At 36.6% G+C, this 21,882-nt stretch overlaps 1 protein-coding gene across 2 annotated transcripts in view; it reads right to left on the bottom strand.

The window, feature by feature from the left end:
- Positions 1 to 21,882, bottom strand: part of FANCC (FA complementation group C) — a 71,239-nt gene that overhangs the window by 29,644 nt on the left and 19,713 nt on the right. For both annotated transcript variants that reach the window (XM_014252227.2, XM_088054289.1), the window contains exon 4: positions 20,895 to 20,989. In XM_014252227.2, the coding sequence (XP_014107702.1) occupies positions 20,895 to 20,989 (95 nt within the window). The remainder of the gene's footprint in view (positions 1 to 20,894; positions 20,990 to 21,882) is intronic.

The following is a 21,882-nucleotide window of genomic DNA, read 5'->3' as shown; positions in this document are numbered from 1 at the left end:
TCACAGCTTTCATTTCTTCCTGTTCTTGACTGCTACATGCTGACATAACAACAGTTGTGTTCCCTTTCCAGGGTTTATTTCAGGGCTTTATGTATGATTGACACCTAAAGTATAAACATTATATGGCACTGAGTATATAAAATGCTTTGTAACAGAGGGTCAGGATTAGTATACACTGAAAAAAGGTCTTAATTTAAAAAACATATGATTAAAGGAAAGTTCAGATGAAACCTCTGTGACTTCCATGGGTTTAGGATGCTTTATACTGTACATTCTTATTAATAAAAAGAGGAACCTGATGAAAGATTTTTGAGACTAAAATAAATAGAAATCTCATTAACTCATTTTTTCCTTTTAGAAACTTAAGTATTCTTACATGATTTTGTTGAGCATCCCTAAGCTACTGCTTCAGAAGTCCTGCCTGGAACTAGATATATTCCATGCATGTGTTCCATGTTTCATTGATATGAGAGAGAAGAATCAGGAGAAGAACACCAGAGGTCTAAGAAAATTCACTGTTATCAAAATAAGTAACAAGCATTTGGGATACCTTAGTTATCATACTTCAGGATTCTTTTATTACCTTGAAGAGTTAAATATCCTTTTCCTTCATTGTACAGCTTCTTTCCTAGATAGCACTCAACAGGAGTGACTGACTGCTGTTCTATTGCCATCCCCAGAATTCCCAAAAACCCAAGAGAAGGGAAAATGCTGTGGCAAAACAGTTTCAAAGTATTAACTTACATTCATTTTTTGCATTCTTAAGAAAAGGACAGAAAAAAGCAGATTTTAAAAATGTACAAGCCTCTAAATGTGCCAAAAGTGAAAGCTAAAATCTATTAAACTGCATAAGCCACCAAGAGGCCTTAATTAATTTATTGATAAAAATAATAACCCTTATATATTTTTATTTTCTTTTGCAACTATTACTAAAGTTAAATTTTCTTTTCAGAACACTATCAAGGGCACCTACAAAATAGGACAGTTTGCCGAGTAGAACGAGATAAGGGGCCAAACTGCAAGTCAAAATCAAAATAAAGGAGGCATAACAACAACAAACCTGGGATGTCACTTTAGCTAGAGGTAAGGAAGGGGCTTGAAAAGTACAAAGTCTGTTGGATTGCTTAGTTCAAGACTTACAAAAAGCTTGACCAGTGACAATAAACATAAAAATCTTTGAAAAGAATTTGAGAGGCTGACATGGCAGCAAATGACAGCTAAATGAGAGAGTGGTTTGAAATCCCATATATTCACCTGTAACTCTACAGAATTTATTATCTAGTGATCTTTTCTGTAACCAAAGTTTTCCCAAGGGTAAAATTAATTGAACAGTCTCTCTGTGAAGAGTACTTTGGAAATTACTTCCCCCCCTACCCTTGTGTAATAGCCAGTAATAACCTGTAATAACCTGTGTTGTGTTAAGCAATAGAAGAGAAGAAAAAATGACTATACATCATCAGAGTCTGCATATGACCTGCAACACTTTCCTGTGTTGGTTTTTGGTTTGGTACTGTTTTGGGGTTTTGCTTACTTATTTTCTTGGTTGGCTTGGTTTTTTACTGTTTCCTTTTCAATTTACTAGATCATGCAAGAAATTTGCAGGTATTTTTTTTCTTGAAATGTACAAAATCTCTGAACAGCCAGAAGGGGGCAAGGGAAACACAGGCAAGGAGATATTGTAGTCAAGATGAAAGGAGCTATTAGGTATTTATAGAAGACAAATAGGTATTAAAGATGGAAAACATTTAAAATTCAGCTCAATGTCTTATGTATTTCATTTTACTGACAGCATTGCAGTGGAAAGCCTGAGACATCCCTACATGCAACAAAGGTATTTGTTAATGTTAAGTTAAAGCATTTGTCTTTTTCAGTTTTAAAGCCTTTTTACTCTTCTAGAACATATACAGAAAGTTCTCCTCTCTAGAAAAAGTGGTTTACTTACTTCTTACATAATTCTGGTTGTAAGTGATAATTCTTTCACTTCTCTATATCAGCAGAGCGCTGTCTGGAAGAAGAATTAATACTGATGCTTCACTCATAGTTGATGAATGATTTGTTAGGATAAGGAATATTTAATGTCTTCATCAACGGGATGGGACTGAGTGGGACAGCAGGATTGAGTGCTTCCCCAGCAGGTTTGCAGATGATGTGGTGCAGTTGATTCCCTGTAGGAAGGGATGCCATCCAGAGGTAGGAGGAACAGGTCTGTGTGAACCTCCCGAAGGTTCAACAAGTGAAAAGTCCAGCACCTCGACTGGGGCAATCTTCAATACCAATTATTAGTGATAAATGGATTGAGAGCAGCCCTGCAGAGAAGGGCTTGGGAATATTTCAAATTAACTCTTTCAGAAAGTACTATGGAGAAATGTAGATTTCAGATTTTCTCACATATATAGGAAGCAACACAAATATTCGAACCTTTGTGACAGGTTCCAGTATTACATTATGAATCCCCCACAAAAGCATTTTGGAAAATCAAAAAACATGACATATTACATGACATTACACAGTATCAATCAGTTATTTGATACTGATGACTTTTAAGGAACCATTTCAAGATCAATACCTACAAGGTATTCAAGTACATGATAAGAATAAATGCACTCTTGTTTTGATGGTATCAGTTATGGATCCTACAGTACTCCAGCAAAATTAACTGGAGATCTACATAATCATCAGTTGTTCCTGTCAGTGACTCAATTACCACTCACTGTATAATACATTAATACCACATTCTACAAGCCAGAAAAGTGGATCTGCAGCAGAAATACTGCATTCCAAAAGAAAAAAATCCCAAGGTGTCTTTTATTTTTGCATTTCCAGAATCAAGATGGCTGATTTTGGAAAATGAACAGCAGTCAGGCATACTGTAACATCAGAAGTTACTTCTTCCTTGATTTCTCTCATCACTGAGTAAGAAGGAAACCACTTGGGTTGTAATTGCATGAGAAGAAATCTATCCCCATGGCCTAGGATTAAAGTCCCATTCAACCTGAAACGGAATTAATAAATTTTTATAAAGTCCTCACAATGACCAACTTCTTTGAACAACCTTGCAAGTGACTTTATTTTACTGATACAATTTATACTGAGTAATACTGCACATAATTCAAAATTCACTGCTGCACAGAGATTTTTAAGATCTTTAACAGGCAGATAGTCCTATGAGCATTACCACAAAGACATAAACTCATAATCTGTCTTATCAGCATAAGCACACGGCTTCATACCTCCAACATCCTATAGCATACCTCCACCACCTCCCCACTCCCACAACAGAATTCACTATGGAGTATGGGATAGGATATGACTTGCTGGGGTAAAGCAAGTGAAGAAAACATATCATCTCCAGTCATCACAATGGTTCTTATCCTGTGGATGGTCAAGGGCTGGCATATCAAGACAAAGAAAACAAAAGAAAAAGAGAAGAGAAAGAGAGAAAAGAGAAAGAAAGCCAGAGAAAAAAAGAGAGAAAAATAGAATAAAGAAAGAGGGGATCTGATTCAATCCTTTTTGCAGTTCACCTGGTGCATGCCTCTTATGTAAACTAGACTTGTCACACAGTTTTTCTTCACTCATGCACAGCCAGCCCTTCTCCAGGAAGTGAGATGGCGGTGGGGGACTAAGCATGAGTCTCAAGGCACGGCAGGAACTTGGCTCAGAACAGCACCGCTCCAGCTCCGCAGGACTTTCTCCCCTAATAACACCTTTCCTGTAGCAATACTCAGAATGTTTGAGACAAAACATGCTTAGGTCTGATCCTCTACAATGTCCCCTCAGTCAGTTTGCAGATGAAACCAAGCTGGGTGGGAGACCTGATCTGCTGAAGGGTGGGAAGGCTCTGCAGAAAGATCTGGACAGGCTGGATCAATGGGCTGAGGCCAGTGGTATGAAGTTTAATATGATAAAGTGCTGCATCAGCCCAGCACTGGGTCCAGACACAAGAAGCACAGACAGTACTACAGGCTGGGGCAAGAGAGGCTGGAAAGCTGCCCAGCCAAAAAGGACCTGCAGGTGTTGGTCAACAATGGCTGAGCATGAGCTGTGCCCAGGTGGCCAGGAAGGGCAATGGCATCCTGGGCTCTATCATCAATAGTGTGGCCAGCAGGAGCAGGGCAGTGACTGCTCCCCTGTACACAGCACTGGTGAGGCCACACCTTCAATCCTGTGTCAAATTCTGACCCACTCACTGCAAGACATTGAGGGGCTGGAATAAGTCCAGAGAAGGGCAAAGGAGCTGGTGAAGGGTCTGAAGCACAGGTCCTGTGAAGGGCAGCTGTGGGAGCTGGGGATGTTTAGCCTGGAGAAAAGGAGGGTAGACTCTATTGTTCTCTACAACTGCCTGAAAGGAGGACGTAGCCATGTGGAGATCGGTCTCTTTTGTTACAATCTCAATAAAATCTGACAGGACAAAAAGACATAGTCTCAAGTTGTACCAGGGGAGGTTGAGATTGATATTAGGAAAAATTTCTTCATTGAGAGGGTTGTCAGGCATTGAAATAGCCTACCCTATTGGTGGTGGCATCACAACTCCTCCAAGTGTTCAAAAGGTGTGTGGATGTGGCACTTTGGGTCATGGTTAGGTGGCAATATGGCAGTGCAGTGTTAACATTGGACCTGATGATCTTACAGGTCTTCTCCAACCTCTAACAATTCTAAAGAGGACTAAGCAACTAAAATACTTTTCACATAAGCTAAGCTTACTCTTTTGATACTCCTCTTTAAGTAATGAAGGCTGATTTCCATGTGCTATAAAGGATTCATTGAGTTACTCTATAACTTTGTAACAACCATCTCATGAGGCACATGAGATGTGCCTACAAAAGCCTGGAAATTACTTTTCTTCAGAACTCGTCCCTCCACTGATTTAAGTGACAAAGCCCCAGGCAGGCACCAACTCAACTAGTGTCCAAAAATCCAGCAAAGCAGGAGATGCTTTGGGCTCTATTCACCAAGGGATCCAAAAGCTCTGAACCTTTTTACCCCTTTTCTTTCAGAAAGAGCCAATATTTTCCTGCACATGTCAATGAGGAAAAATATAGAAGCTTGAATTAAAGACACAGTTACTTCTGAAATTAGGCATCAACACATAAATAGAACTTGATTTTTATTACAACATAGCAAGTTTTATGCTAGTAACTATATTTGTGTAGCAACTGTCTTGGAACTTAGGACAAAGTTTCAAAGACATTCCAGGGGAGCCAGATAAACCAATTTATTTCTGGGAACTTCTCAACACACTCTTTCCAAAATATTTATGGTTTTAAATGTCTTCAGAAGCAGATGTGAAAATCAATAGCTCCAATGTATTTTGAACAGTGGAGATGGATGATTTCACTGGGATAAGCCATTTAAACCTGACACTAATTAAGACTTCCCAGCGATGATACTGAGCTCATTTTTTGCCATCTTGGATGAGTTTAGCAAAGCAACAGTATGGCAGGATGAAACAGAATAATCTGTTATTTATTCTAATGAAATACTTCCCTTAAGTATATTCTGCTTGAAAACACAAAGTGCAGTTATTTTTTGAGAAGAGACTATTAATTACATTTTGCTGAAAACTATGATCTGTGTGAATCTGTTGGAGTTAGTACAGCATGGATACCCAAGGGGAAATTTCTGAAATCTAGTCAAGTAACAAGTTTATTTCTGACCTTTCTATCTGCTTCAATGGGAACCAGATTTCCTCAGCTCTGCTAAAAGAAAGCAGGTGAAATGTAGATTTAAAAAGATGTAAAAAACTGAATCTTATTCAGAGGAAGCTTTAGAGGTAAGTACCATTTCTTATTTGCATTTGATTAGACTTTGGAATGAGAATTTCTCATATGTCAATGACTTCAAGAGTCTGCACATCACTGTTGCTCTAAGGTGTTTTCTCTACAGCCGGACGGCCTATGGCTTTCAACACAAGTCTAGAAGACAAGAAGTGAAATTCTCTTCCCAAGCTCGCTTAAGAAAGTACTTCAAAATTGTATGATCAATTACAACATTACAGATAAATCAGACAATATGATTCCATAATTTAAAAAATAAAAATACTACATAATAGCATTTTTCTTTAAAGGTAGGATCCTAACAGCCCACATCACTTCCTAAATAATTGAGACAGAGTTCTCAGTAAGCAATATATACACATTGCTCTGATTTGTTTTGTAAATATAAATTAATTTTTTATTTGCCAGCTTTCAGCAGCTCAGACCAAAACAAATTCCTCTAAGTATTTTTTAGTAATGTTTTCTTAAAAATCCTGCCTAAAGGCCTGTGAGTTTTAAATGATTGACAAAAAAACCACAAACATATTTGGTACCTTTAAAACCTTCTTACTATGAAATATGCAGCCAGATCTGAAGAATCATAGTGTCTAAGTCTGTAAATGACAAAGCAGTACATTAATTCAGAGACCATTTCACCAACTGTTTATGAAATCAATTCTGGACTGGGACGCTGACATAACACAATTCATATTATTTCCACACACTTATCCATTCATAACAAAGTTTGTGACTTTTAATTTTGCTTCTAAGACCTCTTGCTCACTTTCTCTGTCACTCCAGGGGAAGACAGAAAATAGTTTTCCACAAACCAAAATCAAAATGTAGAAGAATATAAGGTATCAAACATTATACAGATTTCAATATCTAGCTTTTAAAAAACTATTTTACTTAAAATTATTCTGTTTTCTCCACATTTTATAAAATTCTCAGTGTATTGATTAGGAGAAATTACATGGCATATATTTGTGAACAATTATTAGTAGTATGTGAGAGCATATTGTGCTAAAAAAACAGTAAAAAATTATTTAAAATAATCTGTAAATATACCATTGATAACCTACCTAAAAAGTCCAGTTTCTCCTTTGAAATTAAAACTGGTTAAAACACATTCCAGACAGACAAAATGTTAAATTACATACACACATACATTTCAATTAGACAGTCAACACAACCTCTCACTATACAAAACTGAGTCTATTCCATTAATCACTCAGAAGTTTTGCAAAAATGAAACCACTTCAGTTTCAATTCACATAAGAAAGCATGTAATATTCCTCAGTAATTTAGTTAATTAGAGTCAAAATGCCTGTGTACAGGACTAGAAGAGGTTTGCTTCCTACATTTCTTTCTGACATTTACTGTCAGGGAGTTTTCTTGTTTCAGGACAGTTTATGGACACATGCATCTACAAGATGGTTTTCATTAGCTAACTTCTGTGCCAGCACACTAAATAAAACTGCTGGCCACAAGTCCATTCTACTGAAGCTTCTCATTTTAGTCCTTCCTCACTCGGAACGAAAGTCTGATACCCGCCTACATCTAAATCTCCATTGATAACCATGACAGACTAGTTGATCATAAACAAATTATTCTGTTAAACACTCCTACAGAAACAAGGATCTTGTCATTCAAGCGTGTGATCAAGTTACAGAAAATCTACAGATAAATTATTAGACTGAATTACTATTAATTTTGAGCTAAAAATAAAACAAACAAACAAAAAACCCCAACAGGAATAATACTATTCTTTCAGAAAATTAATACATAGATTTCATTGCTTTTCACATATTCCCAGACATGAAAACATGGATTCTGCGAAGTTCTCCATGCTCTACCTGATGATGACCCTTAACACTGTTCTATCCCCGAAGAACTATGCAGGCTCACTTTCTGTAAGTGTTTTCAGTAAAACTGCTTTAGGTGCCCTTATATTAGGCCAATTTCCTTAACTTTGTTTCAACAACCTTACCTGCAATTTTCTCTTTAAAAAGACTTTAAAAGTATGACAAAAATACACTAAAGGATCATGAAAACCTACTAGAAAAACTTAATTGAAAAAAAAAAATTCAAAAACCCATTGAGATAAATATGATTTTTCTTTAGAAATTAAACATGCTATGAACTGTATTACTCTTGGTGATACACATAGCTTAGTAAAAAGACTAGGCTCATATTCTACCTCTGTTTCCTAAAACGGATGAAAAATGTTACATGATCCTAATTTCCAAATGAAATGTGGAAAAGAAAATTATGGGGAGGGGAAGGGAAGGCTGTACTGTTTTTCCCTCACCAATTCAACCTCAGTTACCTCCTGTGACACCGGTACAGTAAAAACATGTTGCACTACTACTGTGGCTAAGATGCTACAACTTTTAGATGGATGAATTCCAAAGCCTAAGCTCCACCTGCAAGTCACTAACAAAACCCTCAGAAATCATAAGAAGGAAGCTGAAGAACTGTTGGGCTGGCAAGCTTTTGAGTCTACTCTTGGCCTCAGACAGGAAAAGCAGTTTCAAATCTCCTTCCCTTTTCTCTCTCCTTTCTCTTTAAGAAACACCCACCTAGAAAGTGCTATTACTCTTTATATTAAAAAAGAGGAGACTTTTGATGCTGAAATAAAACACACGTTTACACTAACTTACAAAAGGAAATTCAATAGCTCAACCAGAGTCAACCGTAAATATTTTATTTTTTTTTTTTAAAAGCTCTCTGGTTTAACTAGCCAGTGATTTAAAATTAATTTCCTTCTTCCCTCCACAATTTTCAAAAGCCAAAAAGCAAGCTTCCCACTGAAGAATTCCTTAAATCCACACAAAAATGAGGTAGAAAAGAGGGATGAATAAATTTGGAAAGAGTAGATGGATTGCAAGATTATTCCACTTTCACTTTAAATGTGTGAGTTACATAATTTCTAGAAAAATTATAATCTCAAATTTATGCTTTTTTCAATGAATGTATGTACCCATTTTTATACTTCCAATAGGTACACATTGCAAATACTGCACCTAATTTACAATAATATTCATTAAAATTACTTTAATCACTTTGGGGTTGGACTTCCTAAGTATCATGCTGTTAAAAAACACAAAATACACCTATAATGGCAATACAACAACTGCTGGTCACAGTTATATTACACAGAGCAAAAATATCTAATACCAGTATAATTTCTTCAAATACAGGCCTCTTTTTGTGTCTCAGTAACAAATCATTATTTTTACTAGAGCCACCTGGCACAACTAAAGTGCTCTGAGAAATGTCAGCTGGCTAGCAATTTGTGACACTTGCTGTTAAAGCTCAAGCAGCCTTGCAAGAAAGCAGAATTCTTGGTTTCTCATTTTGTTCTTTGACATACTTAGCCTTTGTTTATTTTGGCCTAGAAGCTGAGAAATCCTTTATATAATCACGTTAGCTTGGCATTGTTAAAGAATTATATTTGAAGAAGAGAGGTCTGTTTTTTCCCAGCCCATTCATAATACCATTCTATTTTCAACAGAAGACTATGGTAATGCTTGCAAATTTGAAAACATTGCAAATTCTCCTACATGCTGCCAATATAACTATCTACAGGTGACCAGAGAAGGTCCAAATGAGCTTAAAATGCTGATTCTCAAAAGTGCTAATGAGAAGACTAACTATTTAGACTATTCAGATGTAAAATCTTCAAAATCTTCAAAATGACCAAGAACTCCCTCTGGCTGACTTTACAAAAGTGAAAGAACAACAGAAAAAAGAAAATACTGACAGTGAACTCAGTAAAACTTCAAGACAATAAGGATTAGAAATAGTTTACGTGCTGTATGTGAAAAGCCATCTTCATTCTAAAATGTTTTCTATGTAAAAAAGATCCAGCTCCAGTCTCTTTCTTCAGTAAGTTTAACATCTTTTATCACCCTCCCAGCCTTTATGAATTAAATTATTTCAGAACATATTCTACTAGGAATCTTGTATATATACTATCATTCTATCAATTACTTGTCTCTGATTCATCAGCCAATTCCCATTTTCATTGCAATATTTCCCCTCATTCATACCTAACCATACCTAAGAACATTGGGGTCTTTAACCTTTAACAGAACTGTACATTGGCAAGTTTAAGAGGCAGGTATGTCAAACTTTTAGCAAACACTGCTAGAGATGAGATGTGGGCTTCCTAAGGTGTGTACCTTAGGAAGTGCACTCACTTGAACAGGATAAAGTCCTTGCTATCTGGGACACAAACCAATCGCACAAAGGACAGAGAAAAGTGCCTGACTTGCTCTTTACTCCCTTGGGACACATTGCAAAGCCAGCCAACTTGATTCTTAAAATTAAATTTTAACCAGCAATCTAAAATTTGAAAAGTCTCTTATCACATTAAGAGTTCATTAATCCATTAGGTTTTAATTAATTGTCAGATCTTAAACACATGCCTATGTTTCATGTAAGTCTTCTGTCCTCTGTTTTGATTAAAAAAAAAATTCACTTTGAACTATCTGTTACCCATTGACACTTAAGACATTTCTTTCAAGCTCATTTACATACTTGATTCCACATATGGCTAACTACAATGTAAAATCATCCATCAAAAAATATCCTTTCATGCACATGTGCTTATAAAATAAAGTCATCTGTCCTCAACTGCGGCTGATTTACATACTCCAAAAAAGGCCTGTAAATGCTTTGTAACTATTTTCATGACACCAACTTTAGCTGCTTAAATCTATTCCATGAAACTCAGATTCCAGATGACTACACATCAAACATTAAGGAGGTGAAATCAGCTTCCAAAGGAGTAAACTGGCCACAAGGTTAAAAAACACCAGAAAGTTCCCCATCATTTTGGTTGGAGAAAAGATGTTGTGCTAATGGCTAGAGAGACAATAATGCATTTTACAGAAACAGCAAAACCACACTGGGCACTGAAGAAAAAAAAACTGGCAGAATGAAAACAGGAAGAAAAGCTTTTAAATTAACATAATACAGCATTTAATGTAAGAGCAGAGGTTATTTCTTGCTGCAAAATCTAGCAAAACATTCGGGTTTTAAAGTAATAAGTATTCTAATAACAAAAACTGCAACAGACCACAACAAACTTTTTAAAGGGCCCATAGACACTATATCATATACTATTTAGCTCAAGCAGAACTGATTTGATAGGTAACAGCTGACAGAAGCAAGCAGCCAAAAGGAGGAGTGAATATTTTTTCAGAATTAATACCCCTTAATGGTCTGTGGAATGCTGTTTACTTCAGCTCTGTTTTACAACCACTGCTGCATGGAGAAGGGATTGACTGAAACATTTGCAGCCTGTGGCCACCCACACTATGGGAAGCACTATGATTAAAGAGAATGCTATGTTGTATCTGCCAGCAGTCTGTTCCATGCTGTAATTATTATACTTGCCGTCTTCTTATAATCTATTGCATCTGCTGTGGCAAGACCCCAGGGTAAGCACTGTCCAACAAGAAAAACATTGAACCTGAATAGCAAGTTATTTTTAATGTGCACAAATGGTCTGAAAACTGGATACTTTAAATACTTCTCTTTTAAGTTTATTAAAAAATTTTACCTTATAGGATAGCCAGTGACATAGAGAAAGTAGATATACTACTGAAATACTCACTTTAACCTAAAGATATAGTCTGACACACCACCCATTTACCCCACATCTCTATAATGAGCAAAGTTTTTGTTTTAGATCTTTGCAGCACAAAAACTCTGTGAATTCTAGATAAGATGTGGCTATAGAGAGCACCAATTTATCAGATTTCTGTCACTTTGTTATTACATACACTGAACATTTCTGATGACGTTGTAATTTTAACTGCTCCCTTCCTCTATAAGAATGTTTAATATGTAATAGCAACAGCAACTTTGAAAACAACAAAATAAGCCCTAAATACCAAAATAAGTAGCAGTTCTCTAAGCAGATTTTTTATTTTGAATTCTGATCTCTGCATTAACTGGTAAAGGAGTTCAAAACTAACACTACATGCATTCTCTTCATTTTGTTTGGTGTTTTACCACACAAAAATTAAGCAGTACAACACTATTGTGCACAACATATAGCTGTTATTGCACTCTTCTCTAACAAATGGTACAGTCAGCCTTGACCATTCCAACAATTTTGCCAGGAGTTGGCTGCAGATGCTCCTGTGAAAAGCACAGATTGTCTACTGGCTGTAACTGTAAGGTATTACACTAACCAGTGTGCCACCACCTAGCAAAAGAGGGAAAAAGGATATATCACATGCAAGGCTGAATGAAAACAATTAATGACTGAGTAAAAGCCCATTTATCTCCAAGCACTCCAGACCACTTTGAAGAAATATCTTTAGACCCTCTTACATATAAGCTGTTGATGGAAGGCAAGGGTAAATTCCATATATAGTGATTGAGGAAAACTGCTACAAAGACTCCTGAAGGACCAGTGAAAAACACAGAAAAAATTAATAGGAAAAGTATAAACAAGATACATACTTTAATCACCATCAGATGTCTTTCATCTGAAGGAACACACTACGATCTCTGCAGTGATCAAAGTTCCTGATGATTATTTGCACAGGTTAGAGAAGGAATGACAACGCTTTTCCAAACATACCCAAAAAACCCGTAAGATCCGTAAAACCACGAGATTGAGTCTCAGAAAGTGATTAAGTAACTTTGAACTACTTTGGCCTCCAGGAGACTTAACATTTTCCATTTGTCTCTTGGATGCATGCCTCCTGGAACATAGACATCCCTCTCCCCATAACTGCTAGGGGAAACCAGATCCCCAGCTCCATTCCTTCCCATCCTTCTCTTGCACTGACATTCCCTTCTGATTATTTTGTGTTTTATCATGCTAAAATATTGCAGTGATAGTACCACAAATGTAAGAAATAGTCCAAAACAACTAGTTACTTATCTTAGTCCAAATACTACCATTTTTTTTCCCTGTAGAGAGGAGAAATGACAACAAAAAAGTTTGAAAATGCTGTATTTATAATAGAACCCTGCTAAAGCCTATGCTCTATGACACAGATTCTTCCTCCTTTAACTTTCTCAGTAATAAATAGCAGGTGAAGTATGTTCATAATTTTAACTCAGATATCTCTGTTCAGGTCTTAATCTCTTTCTTTCAATGTTGTCAAGATTAGAAGGAAAAAATATGTTTCTCAGTACATCCTCTAGCAACTCATAAGCCTTTTAATAGACACATTACCCATATATGTCATTAAAGCAGTATTCTTATCTCATAGAGACATCCTTTATTATAAATCCGACATTACTTTAATACTTCTTCCATCAGATGGTCTTGGGGCCCGTTTCCCCTGTGGAATGACAATTCACAAGTAATTTAGGCTCTTCCTAACATAAAAAAGCAAACTAATGAATAGATATTGAGGTTCACTCTAATTTGTGCACTACGTATTTTCTTCATGTTACCTTAAATTCCTGTCTCCTAGAAAAACATGAACTTGAAGATTTTCTCCTATAAAGAATTCATTATTAAAAGAATACTTTTTAGGAAAAGAAGAGAAAAGCTCTTTACATTATGTTTGGATTACTTTTAACATATGTCCTTTCCTAACAATTTCTAATGTTTTCCTAACCATCTGACAAAGCATGCATACAAATAAAAATAGCACGTAATGAGTTTGAAAGATGGCAAGTATTGGCCCCAAAATCAAATCAACATTCTTACCTAAGAAGAGAATATTGTAATTCCAATTCTTTGTACAAACTGCTCAGAATCACAGAATGGTTTGGGTTGCAAAGGGACCTTGAAGATGATCTAACTCCAACACACCCACCATGGGCAGGGACACTTTCGAGGCACTTGGTTCTTGCCTGAGCTAAGCTGCAGCCGTGCCTGTGGCTGGCCATACACCCTGCTGCCCTGGAGCCTGACCCCGACTTCACAGCTAAACCTTGGGCCTGCCTCGTCACTGTGGGGCTGGTGTGGCAGCCACTGGACTCACAGCTGGTGATTGTCACTGGACTTGCCCTGCTCTTCTTGTGCAACCGTGCCGTTTCAGTGTCAAGGTACAGCTGCAGAAGTGTCACTGAGCTACTCTCCACTGCCCCTGAAATATAATGGTCTCAATACTCAGTTTCATGAGGTGTCACTAATAAGTCTTTTCTAATAGCCTCTCTATTGAATACTCTCAGATCTTATATGAATTAAGAGTTGATCTACATTTTGCCTCAATGCATTTTTTATAAAAGCTTACTGAATTTTCCAGCCAACAGCAATTCTGTTCAGGGTCTGAAGTTACCTTTGCAAATGTGATACTTAAGAAAATGTTAAAAGTGTTTCATTTCTGAATTCATTTGCAGAACTTTTGGCCACAACTGGTTTATTATTATTTAAGATGAAGCTCAATTTTTTAAAAAAAAATAAATCCACAACCATTTTAAGGTCAGTCGATGACTATGATTTCTTACTCTTGCTTTTGTTAGGCCCATGGCAAAACCAGCAGCATTTTCCCTTTTTAACTGACATGACTGCAGTGATACCACCTCTGGGTTTTTTTTAAGAGATGCTCACAAAAATATGAAAAAGGATTCTTTTTAATAAATTATTTATTCTGTTCTGTTTCGAAAACTTTTCAAGATCTGCACAGATTGCTTCTTGAAGAGTGTTGCACAAGAGTAGACTCAGCGTAAGGATGGTTCAGGCCACTTGATGAAGGATATTCAGAAGACTTTTTACACAGTCCATCCACATGTGTGACATTCTCAGTACAATCTGTCTTGCTCTACTTTTCTCCACAGGTGTGTTACGCCTGTGCAAAACCCTTTGTGCCTGTTTCACTTAGCGCAGGAATTCTGCATTGCTCAAAAATGACTTGGAGTTTCTGACCATACTCACTTATTGTTGGGTTTGGGTATCATTATTTTCTTTGAGAATCATAGAACTTCTTAGCTTTTACAAAATATGTTCCTGCCACCTGGTGACAAAAAGCGTCTGCTGTACCCAGCCCAAATGATAACCAAGTAAACAAACTTTAAAGCTTTCCTGTGGAGAGGGCTGAACTGGAACTACTTTTCTAAAAGCAAGCCTGATGTTATGCAAAGCTTAATATCTGCCACCAGCCAGAAACATCCCTCTTTTTGTGTCATTATCACATCTCTTTTTATATATTTAAATCAGTAACCTTTCATTGGCATTGGGTTTGTGTATTCCCAAAAAATATACCAGAAAAGATGGCCTTCAGGTAAGAGTCACAGAGCATCTGGGCATTTTCAGCTTTGAGTACTACTCCACTGAACTGGAAGGTTTTGGGGGGGGTTTTGTTTCTCTTTTTTTGTTTGTTTTTTTGTTTGTTTGGTTTGGGATTTTTTTTGGTTTTGTTTGTTTGGCGGGTTTTTTGGTTGGTTGGTTTTTTTGGTCCACTGTCCCAGCTTCTGGCAAAATTTATTCAGTTCAATCAAGTATTTTTAGAGCTGCATCTCCTTTCAGCTCACCTTTTTTCCTCCCTCCCTGTCAGATTTGCTTTGGTAAGTTGCCCTGACAAAATGAGTATTCCATTTCCCCATGCTTTAGCTTTGACTGGCATATCCTTATTTGTTTTCTTTTGGCTTCAATTGTCCAATTGATGCTTGATGAATACAACCAATCACAACTTTGGACTATAACTGCTATCATGTAGCTCACCACTTGCTCCAAATTCTGATTTGTACTGTGATCTCTTGGCTGTGAGTCAGCCTTCAAGTTTGTAAGACTGGGGTTTATTGGATCCAATTTGGATGGCCTTTTTTTTTCAATCAGCTTAGAAATTATAACCTTAGAAATTAAAATCTGCATTTCCTACCCTCTCCATAGGGTATATTGCAATTAAAAATTGCATTAAAATTGTCGTGAATGTTAAGAACATTAATAATTGTATAGTATAACAATAAAATTTCTAAAAATACATTGTTCCAGTGCTTCAAGGCTTTAACTGATCATAAATTATAGGAATAACCTAAAAAAACTCCAAACATAAACAATGCAATATGACAAAAGCGATCACTAGCCTGTAATTATTCAGAATCTCTTGTGTGTTTACAAAAGTCTCCAGAACAGGCATCCATTAGCACCAGGAAATATGGGAAACGTTCTTGTTTCCTTTTTTATGAGAAATATTTATTTAATGACTGGTCTTAGTTTTAAATAAGAAAGGAAAACTTTTGTGACACAGAATAGCTGAAAATAAAGCATAACGTACAACTGCCCAGGTTTTATTTTCACCCTCTGTTCTGCTCTGGTATGACCCCACCTGGAACACTGCATCCAGCCCTGTGATCCCAGCACAGGAAGGACATGGAGCTGTGGGAGTGAGTCCAGAGGAGGGACACCAAGATGATCAGAGGGATGGAGCATTTCCCCTGTAAGGAAAGGCTGAAAGAATTGGGATGAGCCTGGAGAAGAGAAGGCTTTGGAGTGACATAATTGTAGCCTTCCAGCACCTGGAGGGAGCCTACAAGAAAGATGGAGAGACTTTTTATGAGAGCATGTGGTGACAGGACGAGGGGAAGTGGATTAAAACTAAAACAGAGTAGACTTAGATTTGATATTAGGAATAAATTCTTTATTATGAGGGTAGTAAACCACCGTCAAAGGCTTACCAGACAAGCTGTGGATGCGCCAACCCTGGAAGTTTTCAAGCTGGATGGAGCTCTGAGCAACCTGGTCTAGTGGGAGGGACCTTTCCAACCCAGGCCATTCCACGCCAAGTTTAAGCAATTGTTAGCAACCCACCGTGTAAATACTGCCTTTTTATCGGGACACACGCAGGGAACACCTGGGAAGGGCCACAGCAGTGGCACCGTGAGTTTAACCCCTAGCAACATCTGAGTGACACGCCTGTGCACGCAGGGACGTGTGCCGGACACAGTGGCGACCACTCAGGGCAGAGATCGCCATCTCCTGGCTGCTCTCGCAGCTGGCCCGTGCTGATGCACTGGGGAAGGCTGGCTCCCGGCGAGGGACCTCACACAGAAGAGAGCGTGACTTGTTGCACCCGACACATCGTGGGGAAAACCTCGCGCCTACGGAAAATCGAGTCGTGAAAGCAGCAGCAGTAAAAAGAAAGGTAACAGAATAAATTAAACATGGGAACAGCGAACCAAGTAATATGATGAGAGACATACTACAAACATTCTTTATAAATAGATAGATTGTCCTTAAAAAATACAAAGCATGACCATAGGTAAATGAATTACTAGGAAACTGTGTAATAAGGAAAAAGAAGGGGAAATACAAAAAAAAAAAAACCCGTGCTGTTCAGAATATTACTTGTAATTCTATAGCAGTGAGAGGAGGAGGTGAGAGAGAAGGAATAGCTGTTTCTTCATGCTTCTTTTTACTCAAACTATTTGCATGGCGAGTTCTTCACAGTAAGTACTTCAGAACCAAGGTCTGAAGTGTTCACACATAAACTGTTCACACACACTCTTTAATATAACGGATCCTTGGATAGAAAGCCCTAAATACTAAAAACCTCCTTAAATATCAAAAATTAGTCACTATCAAAACAAGTGGAAACACAGATAGAATTATTCTACAACTGTGGAAAAATTACAGGCAGAAAAATAAAAAACTGTTCAACTGAATGCACAGCAAAGAAGATAATAAAATTAATTTTCTTATTAGTGAGGCTCCTGCACTGTTGCCAAAAATGTCAGGAATCTTAACACGGAATTCTCACTAGTGCAACCAACATTAGAAACTAAGAGTCAAAACAATGCCACACAATAAGGGCAGCAGAGAAGCTGGCTTCTAAACTTGAGACTACTATTAAAATAAATTTTCAGCTTTCCTTGGAAGCGTATTTATTATTTAGAATGCTGTGAAACAGAAAACTGTGTACATATTAATATAAAATTAATGTATGTATACCTCTATGTAGTATGAAGAATGCCATCTACTGGTATATAAAAATATACACCACTGTTTTTCTAAGTTAGTAGACAGCTAATAAGCAACAATGTTATCATTACTATCTATGTTCTACAAACAATAGTTTCCAGTTCCAAACTTTGCCTCACACATTCAGCATATTTTAGCAAATACATATAAGCCATACGTCCTACAACATAAGCTTCTACCCATAAAATAGACGAAGTAGAAAATATAATTGTCATATTTTAAGGTCTTAAGGCCTTACTGCAGCCTATCAGTACTTAAAGGGGGTTTATAAGAAAGATGGGGATAGATATGGCCATGCACAGGATACAGATTTGTGAAAAAACTACACATTTTCAGAAAGGAAAACTTGGCCAAACGAAAAAAAAAAAACAAAACCACCTCTTAAAACAGGGCAAAGCTTAGATGTCTTCTAGGCCTATGTTTATGCTCTTATGTATATACTGTCTTGTTACTTTGTATTCATTTGAGGGATAGTAAAGCACTGAAAAAAATAAATTAAAAAAAAAAATACAAAAATTTTTAAAAGGATATTAACTTTCTGTTTTACCCAATGAACAGAGAGATGGGCTGTAACACTCTCATAAGTATGTACAGCCTTCCAACACAATAAAATAAAAGTAGTATTGGAAATAAATTCCAGAGTCATAAACAATTCATAAACACAGTTTATAAACTGACAGCAGAGAAGAAGGTGTGGCCAAGTTAATAAAAAGGAAACCTGCTTCAGAAAAGCCCTCGTTTGCAGCAATGTGATTGCAAGAGTAACATGCAGTGAAAGGAAGCTATTCTAGCCACATTACAGAGAAGTCTATCTTAAAACCATACATACTTCACAGCTCCAAAAATCTCTGCTCAGAGAAGGCCAGCTGGAGAAACTAAATAACTTTCTTAGAGACTGGTCTCACCAGGTCATGATCGTTTTTACTAGTGAGAAATCTGTGGCAACATGTATCTTGGCTTCTTGTGCTGTGCTTGGCTTTACAAAAGACCTATATAACCTGGATTCCAACACTAAGGCTCAGAATCACAAACAAAACCAAAAATACCTACCATTTTAAGCAGCATCTAATCCTAAAAATACTGCTGTCTACACTGCACACTTTAATTAAATGTCAATAAATTTCTTTTCACATTTTATTCTTCTAAAGGACTTACAGACCTGCACAATCTTAAGCTTCAGAAATGTAGTAATGATTCATTTCAAGTGGGTAGCTACCCTTCCTGCCATTAAAAACAACACAGCTTTTCTATGACAATGGTGGGAAAGTTAAAAAGTAAACTAGCATTAAATACATTAAACTTTAAATACATTTTTTGCAACTTTGAAAATGCAATTTTGTAGCTAAAAACAAAAGACTTGAGATCAGTGCTTGAGATCATCTCAGACTTGAGATCTTCCTCTCAATGACCTTAGCCAAAGACGGACTGAAAGGCCCCCCTCAGGAATTCATGCTTGCCATGACAAAAAAAGCAAGGTGTAATTTCACAGTCAGTGTACATAGCTATAAAAGCCAAGGAAGATGAGATTCAACACTAACTTGACCAAATAATGTAATTTTCTCATCAGATACAACCTCACATTTTGGGTTTTTTAACATATAAATCACTATCACTGATGGCAAAAGAAATCCCTGAAGGGTAGCAAAATATTTAGTTTACATTCTTCTGCAAAAATAAGCATGACAGTCCTTACTGTATCACAACTGCTGGTGACTAGAATTACAATGATCAGAAAAGGGAAATAAAGCTACTTTCTTAAAAAAAATTTTGTGATGATGCCCACTGGGCAGTAAAAAACTGAGAAGAAATTCTACTAATTATAGAAAACAATTTAGTAATACCCTTTCTTTTAATCCCAAGGCAACCAGGTAAATGCTGAATGATAGAGATAGCTAGTAAGATATGTTTGTGTTTTGAATTCCTCCATGCCCTCTTTCCTAACCTTTAGGTTACCTCTTGACCCATCAAGTCACAGCGGCTATTACAGGTGATTGAAACACACAGAGCAGGTGGAAAAATTCCTGCAGATTCTGATTCTGCAGGGTGGTTTGAATCAAATACTTGACATAAGTTTCCGTATAAGACAAAAGCAGCAACCTCATCTCCATCCATCTCCAGCTGTTTGCTCCTGCTTACCTGATACTTTTTCTTATATCAGCAACGCCTTCAATTACATGAATCAAATGATGAGTCAAATGCTATAGATTAAGACAATTGAGGTTTTTTTGCTGTCTGGAGTAGACTGCCTGGGTACATCTCTCCCTCACCACTTATCATCATTAATGCATATGTTATTAAGATGCATTATTAATGCTTACATATATGTTATGCTTTTCAAAAGGAAAATGGACACTGTTTGCTAACTAACTGCATAGTACTGTGTCTCTCCTATTTCCTGTCAAAGAATACAAGGAATCAGCAAGACTACAACATTAGAAAAGGCAGAAAAATTGTGTCATTTCACTTCAGCATTCAAGCATTGCCACACTTTGAATTAAAAGTATACTTTTAAAAGTCTCCTGGAAAGCATTAAAGACGGTAAAAAAATAAGGGTGATTTTACTTAGTATTAAGTTCAAATTTTCATTGAACTAAACTGAAGTATATAAGGCTGCCTAAAAGACTGTGAGAACATATTTTTAAGACTAAGCTTTTAAATCAACAATAGTTGTTTACTTGCATAAAAATGTGCATCATCACCATCACCAATTATTTTATAGTAATTTGTAAATCCTAGTATTTATTACATGCATATCTAGATAATCTGACGTACAAAATAAACTAGAAAGCAAGAAATTATCTAGCTAGAGAAATCTGGAAGTATCTTCAGCTTTAGCAGAGCTGTACATAAACAATGATGAGGTTGTTACACTCTCATGAGTTGTGAGGACTAAAAGATTTAAAAAAATATTAAAAATTCCATTTATATTTTTACCATGATTTGAGGTTGCTGCTCATTATTCAAGGATACTAGACCTCGTGAATCTAGGAAGTCAAGAGCATCAAAACTATCAAATGTAAAATGCCTCATCCTTTTAAGATTTAAAACGAGACTGAACACCCACTGTGTTATAATTAGAATATATATATATATGCACTTCAACACAATATGTATGCAACTTGTGTTTGGAGCAGTTTCTTAAATGGCAGAAAGACAGTGTGTCTATGCTATAGATGCAGCATCTTTAAACCATCAATCTAATTCAAAGCAGCCCTGGGAAGGATTCATTCACTTACCCGTACCCAGCTATTGGCCTTCAGTTCCACAGCGTTTTGTGGTTCACTGCTGTACAGACAACATAGGCACCACATCAGAGCCTTCTGATTTTCATCTGTAGGGAAAAAAGTAAATAAAGATACACTTACAGGGTAAAGAAACAAAACAAAACAAAACAAAACACAGGCAGAATTATACACAACAATCCCTATTCATCCACAAAACTGAGGCCCTAAGTATCAGCCTCGACTAATGCTGCTCCTGTTCTACCAGATTCATACCAACATTTAACGTTAATCACTATATACATCTTGTGTAATCATTTCCTTCAACAGCACTTTAAAAGGTACCATAGTGTTCAGAAATTATACAATAGTTGGGTGATCTGAAGAAAACTTGCAGGACCTAGTAATTCATTCACATAATACCTGAAGCTATCCTCAAGGAACTTTCAACTTAGTATCTACATAATATCAGTAAGTGAACAGTAGCAAAATTGTTTATTACATTGTATCTAAAGCTTGCACAACTCAAGTTACACTCACTTAAGAAAAACTACTTTCTGAAGTATGAAATCATTCAAAACTACAATGTAAAATACCAAGTTCTCTGTAAAAATATAGGAAGAGTCTCCATGCCTCAGGAAAATTACATTACAGCAGACAGCAGAATAGCTAAATGATGATGCAAAAAAATCCTAATCTGATTTTCTGTTCAGGATCAGATTGGGTTTTACTTAATTCTAACCTACTGTTTGAAATTAATTCTCGACTTTAAGAATCTACTACAAAATGACTGTAACTCTCACTGCTCAGATGCACAGATATTATTATAGAGGAGCTGATTATCTGAAGTAAGCAGCTGAACAGCCATTTAACTCATGATTATTTCCCACAACTTTGTTTTCACTAGGCTTTGGTGTTGTTGTTTTTTTTTTTCTCTAATGTTCTTTGGCACATACCAAGATGTTCTAAAGTGAATTTAATGTCAGAACAAAAACTGTGGGAT

The sequence above is a fragment of the Pseudopodoces humilis genome, chromosome 4 (assembly GCF_049639895.1).
Source record: "Pseudopodoces humilis isolate 2021_Gansu_Grassland_sample_001 chromosome 4, ASM4963989v1, whole genome shotgun sequence".
In the NCBI taxonomy this organism is placed as follows: Eukaryota; Metazoa; Chordata; class Aves; order Passeriformes; family Paridae; genus Pseudopodoces; species Pseudopodoces humilis.
The sequence above is the reverse complement of the archived record's forward strand: the minus strand, read 5'-3'. Positions and strand labels throughout refer to the sequence as shown.